At 35.2% G+C, this 22,323-nt stretch overlaps 4 protein-coding genes and 1 non-coding gene across 7 annotated transcripts; 4 read left to right on the forward strand and 1 right to left on the reverse strand.

The window, feature by feature from the left end:
- The first annotated feature begins 464 nt into the window (after positions 1-464).
- On the forward strand, positions 465-3,931 carry LOC101263419 (CASP-like protein 4A3). Its single transcript, XM_004241480.5, has 3 exons — positions 465-1,647; positions 2,293-2,428; positions 3,405-3,931. The coding sequence occupies exons 1-3, from the start codon at positions 1,037-1,039 to the stop codon at positions 3,597-3,599; spliced, it is 942 nt and encodes a 313-aa protein (XP_004241528.1). The 5' UTR covers positions 465-1,036; the 3' UTR covers positions 3,600-3,931.
- A 56-nt stretch (positions 3,932-3,987) lies between these two features.
- Positions 3,988-9,348, reverse strand: LOC101258663 (general transcription and DNA repair factor IIH subunit TFB4). The gene is made up of 11 exons (XM_004241465.5): positions 9,234-9,348; positions 9,033-9,130; positions 8,680-8,923; positions 8,279-8,325; positions 7,511-7,548; positions 7,390-7,435; positions 7,175-7,228; positions 7,002-7,070; positions 6,092-6,168; positions 5,266-5,361; positions 3,988-4,355 (listed from the first exon to the last, which is right to left on the reverse strand). Exons 1-11 carry the CDS (start codon positions 9,262-9,264, stop codon positions 4,283-4,285), a joined length of 873 nt encoding a protein of 290 aa, XP_004241513.1. The 5' UTR covers positions 9,265-9,348; the 3' UTR covers positions 3,988-4,282.
- Positions 9,349-9,441: 93 nt separating this feature from the next.
- TRNAL-UAG (transfer RNA leucine (anticodon UAG)) lies at positions 9,442-9,521 on the forward strand. The gene has a single exon. It is a non-coding gene; the product is annotated as a tRNA-Leu (tRNA).
- Positions 9,522-9,818: 297 nt separating this feature from the next.
- On the forward strand, positions 9,819-14,742 carry LOC101262526 (uncharacterized). Of its 2 annotated transcripts, none has more exons than XM_004241477.5 (9): positions 9,819-10,204; positions 10,300-10,374; positions 10,926-11,012; positions 11,772-11,828; positions 12,888-12,980; positions 13,700-13,772; positions 13,868-13,943; positions 14,108-14,198; positions 14,313-14,742. In XM_004241477.5, exons 1-9 carry the CDS (start codon positions 10,169-10,171, stop codon positions 14,430-14,432), a joined length of 708 nt encoding a protein of 235 aa, XP_004241525.1. In that variant the 5' UTR covers positions 9,819-10,168; the 3' UTR covers positions 14,433-14,742. The 2 variants fall into 2 exon arrangements, with proteins under 2 accessions (XP_004241525.1, XP_019070124.1); XM_019214579.3 differs by having other exon boundaries at positions 10,085-10,204; positions 10,322-10,374.
- Positions 14,743-15,123: 381 nt separating this feature from the next.
- On the forward strand, positions 15,124-21,849 carry LOC101253196 (peroxisomal membrane protein PEX14). 2 transcript variants are annotated; one of them, XM_004241446.5, is made up of 13 exons: positions 15,124-15,302; positions 15,419-15,496; positions 16,244-16,479; positions 16,582-16,630; positions 16,737-16,921; positions 17,545-17,734; positions 17,909-17,998; positions 19,219-19,292; positions 19,386-19,428; positions 19,526-19,593; positions 20,477-20,521; positions 20,609-20,674; positions 21,119-21,849. In XM_004241446.5, exons 2-13 carry the CDS (start codon positions 15,439-15,441, stop codon positions 21,590-21,592), a joined length of 1,578 nt encoding a protein of 525 aa, XP_004241494.1. In that variant the 5' UTR covers positions 15,124-15,302; positions 15,419-15,438; the 3' UTR covers positions 21,593-21,849. The 2 variants fall into 2 exon arrangements, with proteins under 2 accessions (XP_004241494.1, XP_010322553.1); XM_010324251.4 differs by having other exon boundaries at positions 15,135-15,302; positions 16,238-16,479.
- The last annotated feature ends 474 nt before the right edge of the window (positions 21,850-22,323 follow it).

The following is a 22,323-nucleotide window of genomic DNA, read 5'->3' on the forward strand; positions in this document are numbered from 1 at the left end:
TTAAACTACCCAAATTTAGTTATCATGGTTAAAGTCAATTTTGACTCATTTTTGTTAGAGTGAATTTAATCAACTTAATACTTTATATTTAAAATTTAAATATTCATAAAATTGTACGATAATTAAGTACTATTAGTTACAACCTTTTTTCTTGTTAAATGAAAAAAAATATGTTTTAAAATACTAATCTAAGTTTACATAATTGGACTCTCAAGAAACAAATATAAGAATTAACACGAGACTAAGTACTTAACCATCAATTATAGTAGTACTCGTGATTAATTAATTAAGCAAACATTTTACCTCACTTTTATGATTTAGCTATCTTTATTTATGGTAATTTGGTATAAACACCAAAAAGGAAAAGTCACTTGAGGATGCAAGTGTTCTAGATTATAGTCGAGTTACAAATATGATATTTTTTTTTATATTTTAAGATACGTTTAATTAAATATGGATAAGTATATACAGACAAAGATAATCTTATAAAATGAGTATACACTGATCTAAACTGATCTAAATAAGATTGAGAATTCATCTAAACCTCTTTTAGTGAAAAATCACATTACATAATATTGAAAATTAAATCATATGCATATGATATATGTTAAATTTTATTTGAATTTTTCGTGTGTTTACGTTTTCATATTTTCGCACCAAATTTACACAAACATTTTTAATGGAAAAAGAAAAAAAGAAACAGCATCGTATTTTAGCATGCATTACCATTCAATAATATCACGTAAAGAATCACTTCCTTTTAGATTCACGTACAACTTAAGCGGAACACTTTTTTATCATCAGCCAATCATTACTCGCCACGTTATACTAAATTCCAAAAATCTCCACCTGGCACTCTCACATTGATTCATAGAAGAGAACACCATAATACCTATAGACCTCCATATATAGTTCACTACACCTCCGGTGATTCAAAAGTATCGACAAAGACAACCCACTTTGTTTTCCAAAGTATTTTTCTTCACAGTTGTTCAAAAATCTCTCAATAAAGATCAGATTTTTCAAGAATCCCACCATGAAAAATCCAAACCCAGAACCCAATTTCAGTTTAAATCATCGAAATCTTCATAAACAGAGTAGTAGTCATTTATCAATGTCGGATACAGAGTCACAGGTCAGTCAAATTGATTCTTTCCATTCACCACTTCGATCCGAGTCGCCATTACGTTCTGATGATCCTTTCCCTGAACCCCAAAACTCCAAATCACCTTCAAAGGCAATCGTTGCAGTAGACAAGTACTTTTCCCCAATCAGATCATCGCATAAACTTTCGTCGGAAAATTTGAGTTCGCCGGCGACTCCACCGCCGGCGGTGGAAAGGAGGTCGCCGCTGGTTTATGTAAGTAGGGCGGTTAGGGAGGATATGGCACCTGGGGTGACGAAGGTGGGTCCGGTACGTGGTGGTGGTGCTGACGTGGAAGGGGGAGAAGTTGGAGGTGAGAAGCGGTCGAGGGCGGCTGTTGAGTCGATTCTTGAAAGGTCGCAAAGGGATGTTATGATGAACAGGGTGGCGTTAGGGTTTAGGGTTTGTGAGGTCATTTTTTGCTTGATTTCGTTTTCGGTTATGGCAGCTGATAAAACTCAAGGTTGGACTGGTGATTCATTTGATCGTTACAAAGAATACAGGTGACCATTTTCTGCTTACATCTATACCTCTGTTTATGTTGGTATTTTTGTTTCAATGGTAAAGAAAGCATTTTTAAGTGGAGAAATAAATTTTGCACAGAAGCAGTAGTCTGTGCACCACAGCCGATAGATTTTAGCTGAAATGTGAATATTTTGTTTCCTTTTATCAGAAGCAAATACAGTCAAACCTCTTAATTACAACATGGTTGTTATAAAGAACATACTATAATATAGCATACTTCTTTCCATTGATAGTCTTACTTTTCTTTTTAGTCGGTTCAGAAAGAATGTCTATCTTTTCATTTTTTGGCAATTCTTGAATTCTAACATTTCACGTGTCTTGTTTAGGGCCACAAGATTGAGGGACATTTTGATACAATCTACATATCTTTAGTTTGAGACTATAAGATTCAGAAGTGTTTTTGTATTTCTTAAATTTCGTGTCAAGTCAAAGCTAGACAAACAAATTGAAACGGATAGAGTAATATGAAAGTCGGTTCCCAAGAGAGTTCTGACTGTAATTCTGTGTTGGTTGATCCAAGGGATTCATAGTTGATATCTCTCATGTTTTTTCCTTTTTTTCTGGTTTACTATGTCCTTGCTTTCCACATCTTTAAGTAATGTTAGACCTAATTTTTGCCACAGGTATTTGGTAGCTGTTAATGTTATTGGATTTGCATATGCTGGATTTCAAGCATTTGATCTAGCACTAAGTTTGGCAACTGGGAAACACTTCCTCTCTTACCATATGCGATATCATTTCAATTTCTCAATGGATCAGGCAAGTAGTACCATTTCAACTGGTGTACTTCCATAAATCTGTGTTTCTAGTTTGAGGTGAAATTAGTAACTGGTATGGTTTGCTCTTAGGTATTCGTATTAGGCCCTTAGAATGTTGCTAGCAGGGAAGGGTGCAGAGTCTGGATTATTCCACCTCTATGTATTCAATTGAGCTGCTTATTTGAAGGAAAAATAGCATTTTTCAATGGCTTCTTTAGTCCTGGTTTTTTTTTATCTTTATGTAGATTTTAGTTTAGAGTCGTGCTCGGTCAAAAAAATAAAATGATTTTCCTCCCCACTCTGAGGCATATGATTTGGATCCTTGGGAACAGGTCTTAGAGAAGTAGATGGCTCAGCTCCACTAGGAGATGCGAAACTGTTTTAGTTCAGAGCTATTCGATAACTTCTTTCAGCTCTAGTGTTGAAGAAAAACTTTTCAGTGCCTCATCTAGGCTGAAGGCTTTAGAAAACCTAAGCAGGGTAGAATTATAGGTAGCTTACTATTCCATACAAGTGTGTGTTTGAGATGAGCTCAACAACGGAACACATTGTCATAACTTCCTAAAGATATTTGGACCCTCTCGTAAAGAGGGTTCAGCACTTGGAGAGCAAGAATTCGGGGCTGAATAACTTATGGATGAATTCATCATTAGGAAGGTACTAGATACTTTTCATGGAACTAAGATGATGAGTGATATTTGAGAATGAAATTTCACTTCAATTGCCAAAATTATCAAAGCGTACATTGGCCCTAGTATGTAGTGTGTATGGACCCTAAGATGTTGTGGTATGTTGCAGTGTTCATGACATTTACTCGAAGCTTCTCAAGTGTATAGTTTCTATTTAGCCAGTTGAAAACTTCTGGGTCAGTTTAGTTTATTGTTATTGTGCTGGTTATCTAGCTAGCTTTATTAGTCCTGCTACTGTTGTGTGTATATATGCTCTGATGATAGTCTTTTGTTCTCGTACCTGTGCAGATACTGGCATATCTTATTATGTCTGCATCATCTTCTTCTGCAACGAGGGTAGACGACTGGGCAACAAATTGGGGAAAAGATGCATTCACAGAAATGGCAAGTGCATCAATCGCGATGTCTTTCCTGGCTTTCATTGCTTTTGCCTTCAGCTCTATCATATCTGGTTATAGCCTCTGCAACCGTAGTTCCTCGTGATCTTGAAATGAGTTACAACTATATTCATCCATTGTGTAATTTTGAGAAATTACTGCAAGAAATATTTATGCCTAGTGGATCAGAAGTTGTACAGATGTAGTAAATAGATTTAGCTGTATAATAATCTCTTTTTTTCCCCACTCCTACTGCAGAGGAATAAAGTATACAAATCCGGTTGAGCAAATTGTATTGTAGAGTACGTGAAAAAAATAACGTCAAATATGCATATATTCTTATGGATATGGTATATGTTAAATCTATATGATGTATTGAACAGTGTGAATGTGAAACATTTTCATTAAGAGACATAATCAAATCTTGAGTTCAGGTAACAGTTTGATGTATTTGCAGTTTGTACCTTTTAACTTGTTTTGGAATTCTACTCAAATTTTCACTTGGACAATAACATTTTTATATTGGAAGTTCATAAAATACAGACAAGTTCATTAGAATCATCCTATGTATTCCTTCACCTAGAGAAGGAGATTCTTGACACTGGAAAAAGGTCAAGCTCCCTCTTTCCTTAATTTCCTCTTCCTGCTGCTGAAACATAGTCTAGTATCATTAGTCCAGTTTGGACTCGTCTTTAATATAACCATCTGGAAGTTCATATCATAAGAAATCTATTGAAACACAGTAGTGGCAATGGCCTGAGGTGTTAAATAGGCTTTAGGATTATCTATTCAACTACCATATGAAGTCCTCCTCTGATCCGAGGCTGAGGGATCCTGCTTTCGTGCCTCCCCAAAATTTGATCTGCATTTTATGGCATGAACTTAAAAATTAGGATACCCAAACTCAATGAATTGAGTTATCAGCGGAGTGAGTGGTTGAAAAACAGTTAGGATGCTACTACAGATAAACTTCTACAATATTAAAATGGAATCAAGCAACCCTTTTTCCTGTGTCTTCGGTTTTTGTCTGAAATGTTCTCAGGAAACAAGAAAAGAATCCTTAAAATGTAATGACAAGTTATCCATTAGCACTTACTAGGTGAGTGATGTTCATGTATCTTCTCTCAAGAAATTCAGATAGTTAACATAGTGCAAGGTAGGTAACATTGCCTCAGCTTCTATGTTTTTCAATAGGACCTTTTAACTGCACCTATTATCCCTATAATTGCTGTGCAGAGTTCAACCTTTCCAGAAAACTAGCAGATATTATGTCGCAAAACAAATAAGTGAAAATCACATAACTAGCATACACATTATTATGTCCATGCCACCCTTGTCCTTGTAAATAATATGAAACTATAACCAATAACCAATACTTCTAGTTCCCTTCTCGTATTTGGTGGGCGGTCTAGAAGGTGAGAAGGCTAGAGATTTTGAATGAAAACATAAGTGTACATAGATTGAAAATATGTATTTATCTTTTAGCGTTAGTGTTAAAACCTTGATGTAATGAAGCTAGGGCATGTAAATCATGGCAACTCTCCCTATTAGAATATAAGAGTGCTGTTCATTAGAATACCTCAACTCCTTGTGTGTACAGCAATAGAACTCCTAACTGATCAAAAAGTAACCAGTACTGACAGTAACATTGACATGATCACAAGTTCATGTGAACTCTTTGGACGGAACATTATTCTTAATGCAGCATAATTAATGAAAAAAAGAGAAGTTCATCAATGAGACACTTCAATAAGTTTATAATGAATACTCACCCGCAAGTTGAGCATTTCTTGTGATGCTTGCAGAATATTGATAAACAAACAGAGCATATGAAACCCATGTCAATCGTGTTTTTATGGCAAAAGCACCTGAAAATTAGTCGCACAACATAATCAGATGAGCAGCTATACTTAATGGAATGTAAAGGGGTGAAGAGTACCCAATACTAATTGGGGGCTAAATCCAAGAATTTGTAAGAATAGACTGGAAATTGGAGCACAGATTTATTTGAGTCCAGATAGGAGGAAATTCAATAAATACTCTACTTTTGCTATTAGTAGAGAATAGGTCTCCTTGATAAACATTGTTTTCTTTTTTCAGGATAAGTATCCTATCAAAAGCTGCACTCTCAAAAGTTAGTTGCAAGTTCGTAACACTCGTAATGACTCAAAGCTGGGAGTTGGGAAAGATATGGTTAAGACAAAATTAACAGATGATACAACAACCTCAAATAAGAAGATCCAAGGAGAATTTCTGTCTGCCAAAAATACGAGTGGATGATGAAAGCTTTTGTCTAATTGAAGTAAAAAAAGGTATAATAGGAAAGAGCTTTCACAATGCAAGAGAAAAGGTGGTACAACCATTCTTAAATGACATTGAGCTAGATGGATAAATCACTTAAGCTTCGTAGGTAATTTGAGACGATTCAAGAAGAATGAGATAAGCTAACACAACGAACTTGAACATTGACAATACAAAAAGTTGAATACTACCATCAAAAAGAGTGCATAAAATATTAGTGAGGATACATACCAAATATTATATTACCAGTTCATCATATGTGACATAACTTGAATAATAGACACACTAATCACTTACGATGCACGGAAGTCAACTCCAACAGGTCTGGGAAGTTGCAAGAAGCTCCGAGAATGTAAATCAGTCGCAAAAACTGTCTGTATTTATTACAGTCTTGTCAGTATTTTCAAACGGAAAATTAGATCTCAAGACAAGACATTCTACAAATAAAACATCTCAAAAATAAAACAAGGCATTTAACCATCTTACAGATCACACCAGGTGAATGAAAGCACAGTACACCAACCGCATCAGACAGAAATATGCAACTTGTTGATGTGAAAGAACATCTTGAATAAGAAATCAATTTCAATATAACTTCTGGTGTAGATACTGTATTCTAGTCGTGGAAGTGGTTTTAGCAATGGGTCTATTGCATTCCATGAAACGTGAACGAAATGTTGAAAATAAGGTCATACAACAATCACATCTTCATTCATGATATTATTATCTCCTACTCACAGAGACAAAGCATGAGAAGTTCACTATAGAGGGCAAAAGGAGAAGCCATCGGACTGCGGCAGTCCAGAAGACATTTGGAGAAGATTTTCTAAGTCCACAAAGAGTACATTGGTACTTTCAGTCATAGCCTTTTGGTTGATCACTGTATCTCCAACACCAACAATAGTAGTACATATATTAAATATTTAATACCAGATTTAAAATAGGTCAAACTTTTGGAAGGTCTTTTTAGTGTAAGCTCCTTGGAAACAAAAATTGCATACACTAAACAAATCAAAGTATAGTGACTTGTTCAACATGCTTACACATCAGATAGAAACTAATGTCTGAAGGCAGCACTGGAGACAACCGTAGATGTTCAATGTTGGATCCATGCTATTGACAAGTTAAAATGCTAAGCTAGAGACAACTTAGTATTTTTTTTGACAAAGAGAGACAACTTAGTATTAATAATTTTAATAACACTTACAGAGAGATATTGAAACAGTCCATCTGATACTTGGGGTTTCAAATATACACCACCAGTTATGTAAGAAGCCTGTTCCCAGATAGATATGCACCATAAGATCAGTGAGCCAGAAAATAACTCATGCTGAGAAGGAATAGATTTTCAACCAGAACTTTCAGGTATAGAAATGCTACCTGCTGAAGAAAAGCAGAATGCTGAGATCCTATTACACATGAATCAATGGGTACCTGCAATAAAAACGCATTGCATTTCTTAGAGTAGGATCACAATATGGAAATCTAAGTCCCGATCCCTAATTTTGAAAATTCTACATTTATGAAGACATGTGACAACTTTCTAATTAATCAAGAAGGAAAATTGAAGGAAAGAATTGTTAAATCCTATATACCATTGAACGTTGAGCTGAGAAAATTGAATTCATGACTGCAACATATCTGCAAAAAAAGAACATGTTTCAGCAGAGAACCTAACAATGAGAAGATTGTAGAAGCTGTGAAGATCCAACATACTGTCCCGGCCCATCTGGAGATCCATGCAGACACAATATCTGCCATAATTTCAAGCACATTTTCTTAGCATCAATATTCATATCCAACATAACAAAAACGGATCAAATTTTAAAGTATAAAACAAGAGAAGACAGATTTTTTTTTCCTAACAACTACCTTACTGATAAATGATCAAATTAACAAACACAAAAATGATGTAGTAATATCTGATAATATCACATTAAGAAATTGCCAATGAAATGGGACCAGAAATGGCATTTCATCGGGAATGCTAGTTTTTTCTTTTCTTGATAAGGATGGGAATGGTAGTTTCACTATACCATTGGATAAAAATTGCAGTACAAATAAATCAGGGCACATTGAAGTTTAATTGATGGTTTTGTTTAAGGTACATAAAACATAGAATAACTTAAAGTATTACCTCACCAAACCCCCTTAAATGCACCTTTGGGGTTAAGAAACACTATCAGAATTAACATGAAACGTAAAAGGCCAAAGAAATCACTGGAAAAAACTCGAAGTTCTTTTTCCCCTTGGACGAGAGATATTTCCATGGATAAGGTATTTGGCATAATAACATGTTATGCTTGTAAATGCTAAAGCTTACGATCCCAAATGGATCGACCAGGAAAATTTCACATAAGCATAAAATCTATAAATGTAACTGGATAAACAAAATAATACAAGTAGAAATTCTCATAACAAATTCCATCAATTCAAAATCCCAGAAGAACCCATTTTCAGTTTCTTGTAAAATAAGGAACTTACCCGAGGTTGTGGATGAAGAGGCCCTGAACGAAATACCCGTTGAATGTCTAACAGTGCACACAGGTCAAGAGAAACACTTCCTCTAAACAAACGTGAATGCAAAGCTATGCACAATAACAAATAAAAACCAGTGGCAGATATAGCTAATAGCTACGGGTTCAACCAAACTCAGTATTTTCAAATACGGAACATGAATACACAAGTAAGAAAAACTAAAATCTAACCAAAAAGATTAGATTTCGTATCTAGAATTTCAACAGTCAATAAATTCAGTGCTAAGAGCTTCAAAGAATAAACCTAGCAAGTCCAAATTTTGGTTCTGCATCTCAATAAAAATCATTAAAATTTCACTTCAATAAGAATATAAAAAAAACCAACAGACATGAACTGATTGAGGATACAGCACAAAGCCATAGAAAGTGCACCAGAAAGCAGCGAAAACCCAACTCCATCAACAGAGTCTTCTTGACTCAAGGACTCATCTTTATCCACAAAATCCTCCAGTTTCTCCAACAAACACTCAGCTCTTTGCATTGACGAGGTAGACGAATCGAATACATAATCACATGAATTGTACCCAGTTGCAATCACAACTACTTGGTTCATCTGATTCAGTAAAAGTATCGAATTCAAGAAAGCAAGAACCTGCATTTCCCCCATACATTCCAGCATCAAAATTCAACAAATGGAGAACACAAAACTATTCATTTTTTTTTAAAAAAAAAAACAAATTTTGGGTTTTAGGGGTCTTTACGTGTGATATGAATTTAGGGAATGTGAAGGCAGTGTTCTTCATTGAGCTCCAGAAGTAGGGATTTGTATCAACCAGAACCATCAATAGGCTCACATCGTCTGAAAGTATTCAAAAGAGATTAATTTTAACACATTTTCCTCTTATTCCACTAACATGTACTTATTGCATACTTCAGCTACACAGACAGAGAAGGAGACAGACCTGCGTAAAGCTTTGATGAAACCGGTGTCATGGCCGCCGGTGGAATAAACCTTAATTCACCGGTCAGGTGTAGAGAGCGTCGCCGATGCAATATACTGTCGGGCTTTGCCTTTTTACTTATATAATGCTTATTTTTATTGAATCATAACAGAAAAAGACTTCGATAATTAATTGTTAATAAAAAAAAACATCGTTATCATAACAAAAAGACAGTTTGGCCGAGTGGTCTAAGGCGCCAGATTTAGGCTCTGGTCCGAAAGGGCGTGGGTTCAAATCCCACAGCTGTCAATTTTTTTTACATATTATTTTAATTTTCCCTAAACCCAAACTTTTTACTTTATTATTTCTTATTTTAATTTTCCCCTAAAATCCAAATTATTATTTTTATTTTTTTAAAAAAAAATCCCTTTATTTTTAATTCTCTATTTTAATTTTCCCTACCTAGGAGTACTTATTATTTTTAGGAAAATTAAATACACAACTTATTTTATCACATTATTTAAAACTTTTACTATTTGAAAAAATTATAACTAGTCGAATAAATCACTTTGCGTGATATATGAGGATGTGAGCAATGTATCAGATAATCGAGATGCAACATATCTGAAACATAGATACGATGTATCGAAATGCTTTGGAATGTATTCGGATTCCACTATACTTAGGGAATTTTAGTAATTTGAATATAGTAAGAATGAAATATAATTAGCTATTGACATTATATAATTTGCGTAAAAAATATAATTTTTTTTTATTTTCCTCTAACCCAAATTAGAAGTTTCTTCGTTCCTTATTTTTTAAAAAATATAACTTTGTATAAAAACTATTTATGTTGATAACAAAGGGGTGCTAGGTTAGCAATCTTTAACATTGTTGAGACATAAACCCCAAGACTTTACACAAACACTCTGTTCAATCAAGAAAAACACAATACAATGGGTTCGAAACCTTGCTTCATTGATAAACCAGTAGTAAGTACAAACTTTTTTTTTTTCGATTTCTTGTGCCAGATTATAGTGTATAAATTGTTTGATGCAAAAAAGATTGTATTTTTGGTTTTGATTAGGTTCCTGGTGATGTTGTTTTAGATCTTTCCAGCATGACTAACCAAACGATTAAACTGGGTGGCGGCCTCCAACAGGTTTTTCCTCTCAGAGCTTTGATTTCTGTCTCATGGGTTTATAGATTTTTGTTTGTGGCTCTTGTATATACAAATATTAGCTTAAAAAAAGGTTCTTTTTATGTTTTATACACTGTTCTTGCTTTTTTTTTCTTTCTGGTAAGTGAGTTGGAATTTTGTTGTTCAGAGCACCAAGAAAGTTCCTTCTCACATTCAGGGAATACATTAATTCTCTCACTGATTTTGGATTATTACAATTTACTTGTTTGATACACCAAGAACTCAACATTTGTAGGCACATAGTTCTTGCTATTTTGAAAAAAAAATTTGTTCTTTTTCTCTCATTCTATATGTATCAAAAAGAGACTTAAAGCTAATGTATTCAAAGCTAGCTTTTCTTGCACTTTACCTGTATATGGTTATTTTCCTCTGTGGATGATAGTACTCTATTCAGCATTATACTTACTGTGGCTCTAAGTATAAGGAGGCAATGCATCAAAAGTTTATAATTTCTAACTGCCTTCAAGATAAATATATATGAGGTTCTATACATATTTTTCCCGTTTTGACAGGATCATGATGCTGTAACTGTCGTCAAAGCAGGTATTTTGAGATTTTCAAAGCCAAACAAGTACTGGATTGAAAGCTCACACAAAAGAGTGAGTGGTGCTATCTTTCTAGAATTATCCAAGTATCACTTCTGCTGTTATTTTTTTGTAGATTTTATTGGAAAATTCCAGTTTTGTTGCTTTTTACAGGTTGTTGGCTAATATTTTAATACGTTTAAAGTAACCTGAAACTATTTCTTTAACTCAGCATCTTCTCATGATTGAAACAGAGATAGTAAACTGCACTTTGGATTTTCTCACAGTGAAACTCTAAGGGAATGTATATGAAATTAAATAAAGCAGCATGTATTCACTGTTTAGGTTGAAATTTTGATTCACTGCTAGAATGAATGAGCCAATGTGCGTTATGGTGGATCTGCAAACTTTATATGTCCTCAACTATTGCACAAGTGAGTTAATGCTACTATATTAGAGAGTTAAAGGAAGATATCCAATTCAGAGTTGCAGAGGTCCTTTATGTTTTTTCTTTTGCTTAGTTAACTCGGCAAAAAACTTATAAAGGGAAAAAAGTATGAAATTACAAGGTTAAATGTATTGTTTTGAAATATGGACTAACAAGGGAGCTATAGTACTACCTTATCAAATAGGAGCCAAGTACTAATGATTCCATCAGTGACTACTCAATTCCTAGATTTAACCCTGCGATACAACTATTTTAGAAATAACCTTGTTCGGTGATAAAAATTAGGATAGTCTCTTCTGGTTGAATTGAAGTGTTGAACTTTTTTCTTTAAAGAATATCAAATTGAACTTTCTTTGATTTGCTGATCCGCTGTTATTTCTTTACAGTATATACCTACCGTGGGGGATGCTGTCCTTGGAATTGTGGTGGACAAAAGAGCAGATGTAAGCATTCTTCAGTATTTCAAAACTGTTACTTGTTCTTCTTATAATAAGCAATGCCACTGTTTATTGTGATAACCTCCTTATTTCGGTTTCTGGTGAATAGTTATGTCTACTTTGCTACTAGCCGTGCCCTTAATTCTACTTTCTGCAGCATGAACTCTCTAACAGCTGCACTTTTAAGTAATTGAGTATGTTATGCATTTAAGAACTAAATTTTTTCAGTATCTCACTATCCTTTTCTTTTTAATGAGTTTAAAAGTCAAAGCCAAGATGCTGATATTCCTTTTTTGATATATAACGACCTTAACTTATTAATCTCATCATCTTTTGATGAGTTTCCTTTGATGCTGTCAAACTATCCACTTCTTCTATTTGCTTTATACGAAAATAGTATAATTGGTGCTTTAACTGGGAGTTTCGTGCTGCTCTGATCTTTTGCTTTAGTGTGTCTTTCTGCTTCCTGTTTTTGATCAATCAGATCTATGGTGCACTTATCTAAGACATAATAAGCATCCAATATATGTTGCTCCTAATATTTGAGGGGATTTATGTGAGTTGTTGACTACTTAGTTTCATTTGTTACAGTTTGGTTGAAGTCAACTGTAGGGTTTTAGGTTCTAAACCACCATGTCTCTGGTAAGGACATATCAGCTGTAGTTGTGTAAAAAGGGAAGGGTAGTGATGCAAGTCTGCTGGGAAATAAGTTCTTTTTAGAGTATGTGTTATTGACCATATAGAATGACATTCATATTAATGTGGTGGCGAGTGGTGACTTATGTTGATCATTCATTATACAAAATTACATTCATTGAGGTAAAAAAGTTGGTCCAAAAAATTTCTATCTGTTTCTAGTACTTATGATGAGAGATTTCCTGTGTTTGTCTATTTTTCTGTCATTTTCATGAACACATCAAGATTTGTCACAAATGTAATGATGGTCCATGTAGCACGCATAAAATCTAAAAGTTCATTGATTCTTATCTGAAACTGCAGATTATGTCATTAAGATCTATGATTTTTCCTTATGAGCTTCAAATTCACTTTTGAGTTTTCTGGCAGAGCTTTTATGTGGACATAAAAGGGCCAATGGTGGCGTTCTTGCCAGTGCTAGCATTTGAAGGAGGGACTAGGAGAAACATACCCAAATTTGAGGTGATAATCCTAAGTTTCATGATATTTGAGCTCATATTCTTTGTTCTTTTCTCATCTTATGTTTCATTATGATAGAAAATACTTGTACCAAAATGAAGATATTGTTTTGCAATTTTTATCTGATTATAAATTTTTACTCTATGAATCTTGATCATTTGAAATTGAGTGACAGCTTTATTATTTAACTCAAATGGAGATAGATGTATTGGAAGACTCCATGTAAATGGGGCAAACTCTCCTCTCCTCTAATTGAGAAGTTTAATTTTATTAATTGCTGGTTGCTTGTTCGAGAATTGCTTGATGTGCCCTCTTCAATTAGAAGATATCATATTAGTTTGTTGATAGCAATTTAATTTACCCCCTCCCCCCCTTCTTTTTGTAAAATAAGATTCAGAATTTAAGGGGAGAAATTGTGATAAATACCTCTGGGAGCAGTTCTTTCCTTCATGTGCAAGCAAATTCCTCAACTACTTGGCTCATAAGTCAGTGCTTGTGCCTCTTAGAAACTGGCCTCAAATTGCAAGTTCATTAGTATAGATAGTTTTATGAGTTATTCACACCCACTTAGAGCTTTTCATGTTTCATAGGGGGTGAGGCAGAGTATTTGCTTGAAAATATGCCAGCACCGATGAGCCATAGGATTCTTCTTAATCAATTTTTTTTAATGCACCATGTGTATATCAATGACTATTTTCTGATGACCTGTCTTGGAATTTCAGGTAGGTACTCTAATTTATACTCGTATTGTCAAGGCCAACCCAGGAATAAACCCAGAGTTATCGTGCATGGATGGTTGGTACTTCCTCTAAGTTGCAAAGAATTTCTTGAATGCCCTAATCTATCTGCTGTTACTCTTGATTTTAATAAAATCATCTTATTCGATACAGCTTCTGGAAAAGCTGCCGAGTTTGGACCCCTTAAAGATGGCTATATGTTTGAATCATCAACTGGTTTGTCACGGATGTAAGTTTCTATTTTGGCTTTCACTTGCAACAGTGAAATCTTTGGTTTAGATTTTACTGTAACCTTAACTTGCTCATCAGAATAGAAACAAGAAAAAGGGTTGAAGGTCTTGTTGCATGCTATTCCCTTAGCTACATGTTCATCTTTTTGTATTTTTTTCCTAGGCTGCTGAGCTCACCAACATGTCCAGTTCTTGAAGGTCTTGGAAAGAAGCTAGCTTTTGAGATAGCTGTTGGTTTAAACGGCCGTGTGTGGGTATATATAAATCTGTTCATTCTCTATTTATTGTGGTTGATCCGTCCATCTCTTTCTAAGTCTCAAATACTTTTGCCTCTATTCTCAATTTAGATACTTGTTCTGCTGTAATAGGTAAATGCTGAGCACCAATCGTCAATCATCCTTGCTGCGAATGCAATAATGAACTCTGAGTCCTTGACCTCAGTGCAACAAAAGATTATGGTGGAGAAGCTGCTTGACAGAGTAAATTGAACTGGATTTAGCATTTCGACCACATAGCCTCTAGCAGCCAAATGATGTGATGGATAATGTGATTGTAACCAGACCGCGGAACATAAATGTTACACAAGCTTCTTCCTCATGGACTTTTAGCCTGCGGCTTTCCAGTTCATCACTCATGAAACCGTCCTGCTTGTTTATGTGATTCTTGTGAGAGTATAGAGAAAAGATGTAACATTATTAGCAGAATTGATTGTCCATGCAAACATTTTGTCCATGGTGTTGTATTTATTCTTCAAATCAATCTTCTGTCCCTCTAAACAGATTTACATTTTTCGGCTTATCAGTCTCTCTTTTTTCTATTGTGGTTTCTGTGTCAGCCTGCATGGACCTTGACTCGTTTAACAAGGTACTTGTTACCTTCACCAACTCGGAGAAAGCGGAGCAAGAATATATTTGATGATTTCTAAGAACTTTTAATTATTTTGCCTTAGGTTACTATAACATGCAAATCTTAATATATTTTTTTCTTTTTAAATGATTGGTAAATTATGTTACCTCTTATAATTTTCTAGGTAAGAGTACCACACAACTTTAGCTCTCAAGACTAAAGGGAACATGCTACACTAAACTACATTTTTAAGTTTTAATCTTTTATCTACGTAATAATAACTTTATCAGTTACGTGTTAGACTAAAAATAATGAAAAAGAAAAAGACAGAGAAAAAGGAGCTTGACTCTTTGAGGGCCATGTTATCTGCAAAGGGTTTTGTCTTCTTGTTATTTTGTATATCAATAAGCAATTTCGCACACAGAAAAGCTAGTAATAGCATTTGCTTCGAGATGAGCAAAATCCACTTGTGGGTTCTGACATACTATCATCAATAATCAATTCGTCTTGAGGTAATTCGGTGCCTATTTCTATGTTAACAAAAAAAAAGTTTGGATTTTTTTTCCTTTTCTTCTCTTCTCCTCTAATCTTGGCATGTTCTTTTTCTTGTACTGTTCTTGAAATTCAGTTCAATAGGAGTTGGATAACATGGCGTCTCAATCAGATTCTCCACCCAACTCCGTAAACGAGAATACCCAGAATCCAGGTACCCTTTTAGTTGCTTTTCTTTGATGAAAGTTGTTGCTCTGCTACTGTTTAGTTGATTCTTGAATATCAGACAGAAATAGATCGTGATGTTTAGTTATTGCTGCTACTTTGTTATCTGAAAAGAAGTATTTGCCATAAAGATCGAATCTTTTTGGACTTTATGATGTTTGTGCCTTTTTGTCTTTAACTGGGATAGGAGCATGTAATTGTGCTTCTTTTTTCTTTTATGGATGGTTGCTACTTTTGGTTTGTTAAGCAATAAAGTAGTACTAACTTGATATTGTTACATCTAATGATCATTTGTTTAATACTGTAGCTTGTGTTGTTAGAAGCCGTATGATTTTGGTGTAGTGCAAATCTTCGAGATAATTAGGTTTTTTCTGTGTTCTTAAACATTTACCTTAGCAACTAATGACAGGTTTAAGCCTAATGTTCTTAAATAAATGGATTGATTTGATATCCAGTAACTGTATATAATGTGCATATTGATAACTAGGTGATTTTGTTTTCAGTGTGAGGCTTCTGAGGATGGTAGGTTCATTAACTAGATAATTTTCTCTACGAGGCTTTGCACAATCATAGATTAGAATGCACCAGCAAACCCTCTCAACAAGAGAAACGATGTTGTATGAAATAGATAATTTGATGCTATATCGTGATCCAAACTTAAATTTCTAATTTGAAGCAACAGAGAATTTCATGATATATCGTAATCCAAGCTTAAATTTCTAATTTGAAGCAACAGCTTCGCAACCAGCAGCTGAAAATCATCAAGGTCCCAAGCCTGAGGCTGCAAGTGGGAGCTCTCCAGCTTCTGTGTTTGTAAACTCGGAACCAATTCGGGAGGACCAAGTCCAGAATGCTATGAAATTTCTTTCACATCCAAAAGTTAGGGGATCTCCAGTCATGTATAGGCGTTCTTTTCTTGAGAGGAAGGGGCTTACAAAGGAGGAAATTGACGAGGCCTTTCGTCGAGTTCCTGTAAGCCACATTTAGATTTTTTACATTTGATATTGTCTTAAATGTAACTGTAATATCTACATGAAATTTAAGATATATATTGATTTTGTGCCTAAATTACAGGATCCTACCCCAACTGTTACTAGCACACAGCCAGTTGCTGCTAATGAAGGTAATTCATATTGTTCTCGAAATAAGTTTGGCCTTTTATTCTTTTCTTGAGATTGATACTGTTTGGAGCCTATGCTTGTCATGTTGTCCTGATATATTGATGACAGATGGGACACAGAAGCCTTCATCGACTAGTACATCACAGGCTGCTTTACAAAATCTGCAGCCAGCGTCAGCTCCGAGCAATAGCATGAAAAAAATGGGGTATCTCTCTCATTTCCATTGGACTCATGCAGTTATTGCTGTAGGTCTACTCGCTGCTTCAGGAGCTGGAACAGCTGTACTTTTCAAGGTATTGCATAGTAAAGAGCTTTCTATTTATCATGCCAATCCGTACCATATTGTACTTTTTCTTCTGTCTATTCCCCATTTCTTCAGTGTAGATTTATTTTTCATAAGCGAGACATCTCAAACTTTTATTTGTGGTGGTTCAGTTTATTATTAGTTTAGTAAATTGGTTGAACTTATTGACCGAAACAAAGAAAAGAAAAGAAAAGAAAAAAAGCCTAATGATTTCATACAAATTACAAAAGGTGGTATTTGATTAATGATGGGTATCTCATAGATGTAACTCTGGCCTCTCATATGTGAGGAGCTTGCATGGTGATGGAAAATTTGACCACGCCTATATACTCTAGATGCAGGTCATTTCAAAAAAGCGTGTACCTTAACTGAAGAACTATTTGAAGATTTTTAGTTAACCCTGTTCTGACTTTTGTGTTCCTTCTTTCTTTATTATAAATATCCCTGTTATGAAGATTTTCTTCAGATTTATTTGGTCTCCTCCGATGCTTTATCTTATTAGATCCATCTCTAAAGTAGGATTCTGGTGCTTATGACAATCTATTGGAAACTTTTCTCATGGACTACTCACTATATTTATCACCCACTGTTAAGTGACACGTCCATTTGCAGAAATCTATTATTCCCCGGTTGAAGTCTTGGATACGCAAGGTTGTAATGGATGAAGAAGAAGATGAAAAAGGTATTGTCAAGGGAAAACCAAGTTTAGCAGAAGAAGCTGCTGTTGCTGCAAAAGCTGCAGCAGCTGCTGCTGCTGATGTTGCCCGAGCAAGCCAGGAGATGTTGGCATCAAAATCCGAAGGTTGGTAATGTAAATTCTTATGTAATAACAAGTTAAGAACTGGATCTGAAATAAAATAAACTGAAATATTGTTCAACATTGGTGACTTAAATCTTTCATCCTCTTTCTTATCCAGTGCTTATTTTTTTTTACCATCGATAATCATGTTGTGATTTAACTTGTGTTCCTCCACAGAGAAAAGGTATTTTGAGGAGCTGACAAGCCTGCTAAACTATCAAGTACGTGAGATGAAATCAATGACAAGTGCTATAGAGAAACTGGAAGGTGTGCCTCTTCATTTGCTCTTGAAGTAGAAATTCTCTACTTAATCAATAGGTTTTTGCATATTGACCATTTTTTGCTAGTACATGAGATGAAATCAGTGACAAGTGCTATAGAGAAACTGGAAGGTGTGCCTCTTCATTTGCTCATGAAGTAGAAATTCTCTACTTAATCAATAGATTTTTTGCATATTGACCATTTTTTGCTTTTAGGGGGTCGTGTAATTTAAAAAGGATGTGTTATGACACAAAAGGGGGTTAGAAAGGAGGTAAATTTTGGCGACCTGCTGAGAAGTAATTAATAACTTGATTGTTCATAACTGAAAGAGCAATGGAGAAAGATAGAGATAATAAATTGTGCATAACCTGTATAATTATAGTTTGCTGATTCCAGCTTCAGCTCCAGCTGATTACTTTTTGGCTCTAGATCTTTTTGGCTCAATAACCTTGGTGTTCGAATGTCATTGTTTATATGAGGTTTTCGTGGTGCTTTACTTGTCAAAATATTTTTAGTATATGTGATGATACTTATTTACTTGGGTGGTTTCTGTAAAAGTTTTTAACTCTCAAGCCACAGAATGAAAACTTGTGAACTTGTTCAAAGAATCATTTGAAGCTTCCTTATGGAGGATCAGGTGGGCTTCACCTATGAGAATTTCTACCAATTCTTCTTTTATTCATCAAAGCTCATCCTAATCTCCGTCGAGATTACTGCCTTAGCCCTGTCCTATCATCTGTATAATGGAGTTCGTCTAATGTAAAAATGGAATGTAAGTAGGCGAGGGGGCGGATGTAGCCAAGTGGATCAAGGCAGTGGATTGTGAATCCACCATCATCTGCATACCAGGGGTGGCTATTGACCTCTACATCTCCATAAAATGCATTATAGCATGAATTTTTAAGTTCTTTCCTTAAATAACGTTTCGGTTGTTGGTCCCTGCAATTCTGGCTATGTTCTTTCTCTCTACTCCGTGAGTTCTTCCTTTTACATATACAGTATTAGCTTCGTCTTTATTTTAATGTTTTCATTGCCTTGGAATTCTAGCAATCATAAGGTAAATGTCAGGTTCTTTAGATTTTTCATGTGTAGCTTGGATTTTATATGTCATGCACTCCCTGACCCTTAGGGTGGGTATCCCAACTCTAAAGGGGAAGGGGAAAAAAGGGATCCAGATCCTCTTCAAACAGGAAGTGGGTCCTAATTTCAGTGTTCCGCTCATGCAGGGCAAAGTACTACTTCTGGAAGAATACCTGTTTCGGAACTAGATGATCGAAGAATTTCAGTTACTCAATCTAGGGTAAGCTGTGTAGCAACAAAAAAGTCTGGATCTTGTAGTTGATATCTCTGTCGACTTTTAGGATTCAGTTTCTAATGTTCTTTTATGCTCCAGCAATCTTATGCCAATGGAAAAGTAAATGGTGATGCACATTCAGGTTCTACTTTCTGTTTCTAGCTGGATTTTTTTTTTCTCAAATCAATTTTTATTGATGATTTAAATACTAATGCACATGAGTGGAATATTTTATACAGTGAGATCTTTGTCACCACCTGCATCTGTTGAACCATCTGCTGCACCCCATCCAAAGTCTTATATGGAGGTGACTCTTATGCTCTCTGGCTTGTTAGTGTATTTCCTAACTGTCAAATAATCTATTAGTAATTCATCCTATGTTCTTGATTTCCTTTTGGTTTCCCAAAAAAAATAGTTCTGCTTGGATAGATCTGGATCATTAGGTAATTGATGGAGTATGTAGACGGGAGGGCGCCCAGACAGTATTATAGCCAACTCCCTTTAATTATTGGTCCTTTACTAACTTTTAGCTCATCTATTAGTAATTTCATCCTATGTTCTTACCATTCTAAGAAGCAAATTATGCAACTTTCTGGCTGGTGTGCCAGCGATTAAACACTTTCCTGATTACCTTTTGGATTCCCGTAGAGTTTTCCAAATCAGCTTTTGAAAAAAAAAATAGTTCTTACTTGGATAGATTTGGATCACTAGGTAATTGATGCAGGGAGTGTATGGATGGGAGGGCGCCCAGACAGTATTTTAGCCAACCAGATTATCAAGGATCTCTTTTTCCCTGATCAACTCCTCTTTATTTTTATTTCTAATTTCATATGCGAAGATTCTTTAATCATGCAAAAGCATTGGCTTCTCTTCTTCCAAGCTGGAAAGACAAACTTTAGTTAAAAAGAGGTGCTATATGTGTATGGCAGTAAGCAGTCACAACTCATGAGATCTGATAGTATTATGATTTATGACAGCATTTGGTAATTGTGATAATTCCCCCTTGTAATGTAGTGCATGCGTCTATCTTTGAACAAATCAATGAGTAGCACCAGTTGAACTTTCTTTCTCTTTAGTTTCAAAAAAAAAAAACTTTATTTCGCTTCAATGAAGTTGCTAGTAAAATGAGTCAGATGCTTGCTGGAAGATTTAGGTAAATCGGCTCTTCTAACTTCATTATCATTTTACAGATTATGGCTATGGTTCAAAGAGGAGAGAAGCCTCCCAACATCCGAGTAAGTCCATGGTTCTCACCAGTGGCATTCTTGTATCTTGAAAAGTAATGTTTTCTTGAAGGTTTGTACATTCATCTTTCGATGCAGGATATAAATGATCAGCCACCAAATCCTAACCAGCCTGTACCTGATCGTGTTGCAGCAAAGCCTAAGGTTTGTCTTGTCCTTCTGTTTCTTCTACCAACAATGTTGCAATTGGGTCAAATTTGAAGGTTGGATTGGGTCAATTTAAGAATTGTCTCTGCATGATTGACTTTTAAAAAGAACCTTAGCCACATTCTGGCAGCTAGACGTGAAAAATACGATTTACTAATCGAATCTATAATCCTATTTAAGTACTTCTTTTGATGAATTAATCACTGCAACTAGGATATTTCAGGAATATTGTATGGATTAAGTTCTATGAACACCTGTCACTTTGGTTTGGATACAAGAGTTATGGTTTACTAGATAGAACTTTCTATTCAATACATTCGGCTTTTTTTCTTGGATTGTCTGGACGAGAGGTGGGATTGGAGACGGGCCATATGCAGTTCACATGTAAGATTTACTCGAAGTGGCAATGATAACCATTTAATAATCTGTGCTTGTGAACAGCCTTGGGAAGTTGGCCAGAGTCAAAATAATTCCAATTTCCTTCAATCTCAAGGGAGTGGCGATGGCTTGAATTATGGTTACCAAGACAATCTGACGAATGGAGACAATTCAGCACCTTGGTGGCAACGCAAGAATGCCAGGATAACTGAAATCGAAGCTGAAGGTGAACAAAACTTTGGATCTCCAGCTGCACCAGTTCAGGAACGACCAATTCAGAGATCATGGGTTCCTCCCCAGCCTCCTCCAGTCGCAATGGCAGAGGCAGCTGCAGCCATCCGCCAACCTAAAAAGTCTGCATCTCAGAACGAACAGTTGACTGATGATCAGTTGTTAGCTCGTTCATCAGATGAGTTGCAGAGGGTTACAAGAATCTCCGAATCTGGTGGTGCCCCTGAAGCTAATGGTTCGAGTTCTGGCCTACAGATGAGTGAAACAACACCAATTGAAGAAGGTGATCAAACTTTCAGCAGCTGAAATATCATTTAATTTCCTTGATATAAAACGCTGGGCATTCACTATTGAGGTTCATCACGATCTTACAGCTACACGTTCTTGATAAATCGAGCCTCATTTCGTGTTTACCCCCAAGTTACATTTATCAACTTTTTGGTATATGGTTGTCTATTCATTACACACTCTAAACTGGCTGCAGACTTAAGAATTGTATTTATATAATTCTACAGTTTGAATAAAGGTTAGATTATGTGAATAACATAATTCATGTTCAGTAATTTGGTGGATACAAAAAGTATTCTAATAAATCAAAGTGTGGCCTAGTGGTCAAATGTAGTCGGTTGAGAATACTTATTCGGTCATCCATGATTTTTGTCTGTCTGTCTTAGCTTTGATGGACGAAATTGTCAGATATTTAGTCGAGGTAATGCATAAATTGGCCTGACCTCATAAAAAAGGAAAGAAGAAGTGCTCCAATAACATGAATCATGGGGCCCTATGTTTTGGTGAAAGGCACATATCAATTGCTCAAAAGTAGAACAAACTTCAAAATTATCTACAGGCACCTCATAAGAATCTTATCCTTGTCATTATATACTTTGTAGCTAGGAAGTTCACATGTTATATCAGTAAATAGAGCTTCTTTTTTTAACTTTCTTTTTCTTTATTAATTCTAACTTATGACTAAAAATAATATATATTGATATATTATTACTAATTCAGATTGCAAACAAAGGCACAAAAAGCAAATA

This window comes from Solanum lycopersicum, chromosome 6 (assembly GCF_036512215.1).
Source record: "Solanum lycopersicum chromosome 6, SLM_r2.1".
NCBI classification, from domain to species: Eukaryota; Viridiplantae; Streptophyta; class Magnoliopsida; order Solanales; family Solanaceae; genus Solanum; species Solanum lycopersicum.

Excerpts from the sequence above, each read along its gene's own strand:
- LOC101253196 (XM_010324251.4), top strand. The coding sequence starts at position 15,439 with ATGGCGTCTCAATCAGATTCTCCACCCAACTCCGTAAACGAGAATACC. Across the intron at positions 16,631-16,736 it reads GCCAGTTGCTGCTAATGAAG|ATGGGACACAGAAGCCTTCA; the intron begins GTAATTCATATT and ends TATTGATGACAG. Across the intron at positions 17,999-19,218 it reads TGCTATAGAGAAACTGGAAG|GGCAAAGTACTACTTCTGGA; the intron begins GTGTGCCTCTTC and ends CCGCTCATGCAG.
- LOC101263419 (XM_004241480.5), top strand. The coding sequence starts at position 1,037 with ATGAAAAATCCAAACCCAGAACCCAATTTCAGTTTAAATCATCGAAAT. Across the intron at positions 1,648-2,292 it reads GATCGTTACAAAGAATACAG|GTATTTGGTAGCTGTTAATG; the intron begins GTGACCATTTTC and ends TTTTTGCCACAG. Across the intron at positions 2,429-3,404 it reads TCAATTTCTCAATGGATCAG|ATACTGGCATATCTTATTAT; the intron begins GCAAGTAGTACC and ends GTACCTGTGCAG.
- LOC101258663 (XM_004241465.5), bottom strand. The coding sequence starts at position 9,264 with ATGACACCGGTTTCATCAAAGCTTTACGCAG. Across the intron at positions 8,924-9,032 it reads TCCCTAAATTCATATCACAC|GTTCTTGCTTTCTTGAATTC; the intron begins GTAAAGACCCCT and ends GGGGAAATGCAG. Across the intron at positions 7,229-7,389 it reads TCTCAGCTCAACGTTCAATG|GTACCCATTGATTCATGTGT; the intron begins GTATATAGGATT and ends TTTTTATTGCAG.
- LOC101262526 (XM_004241477.5), top strand. The coding sequence starts at position 10,169 with ATGGGTTCGAAACCTTGCTTCATTGATAAACCAGTA. Across the intron at positions 10,205-10,299 it reads GCTTCATTGATAAACCAGTA|GTTCCTGGTGATGTTGTTTT; the intron begins GTAAGTACAAAC and ends GGTTTTGATTAG. Across the intron at positions 10,375-10,925 it reads TGGGTGGCGGCCTCCAACAG|GATCATGATGCTGTAACTGT; the intron begins GTTTTTCCTCTC and ends CCGTTTTGACAG.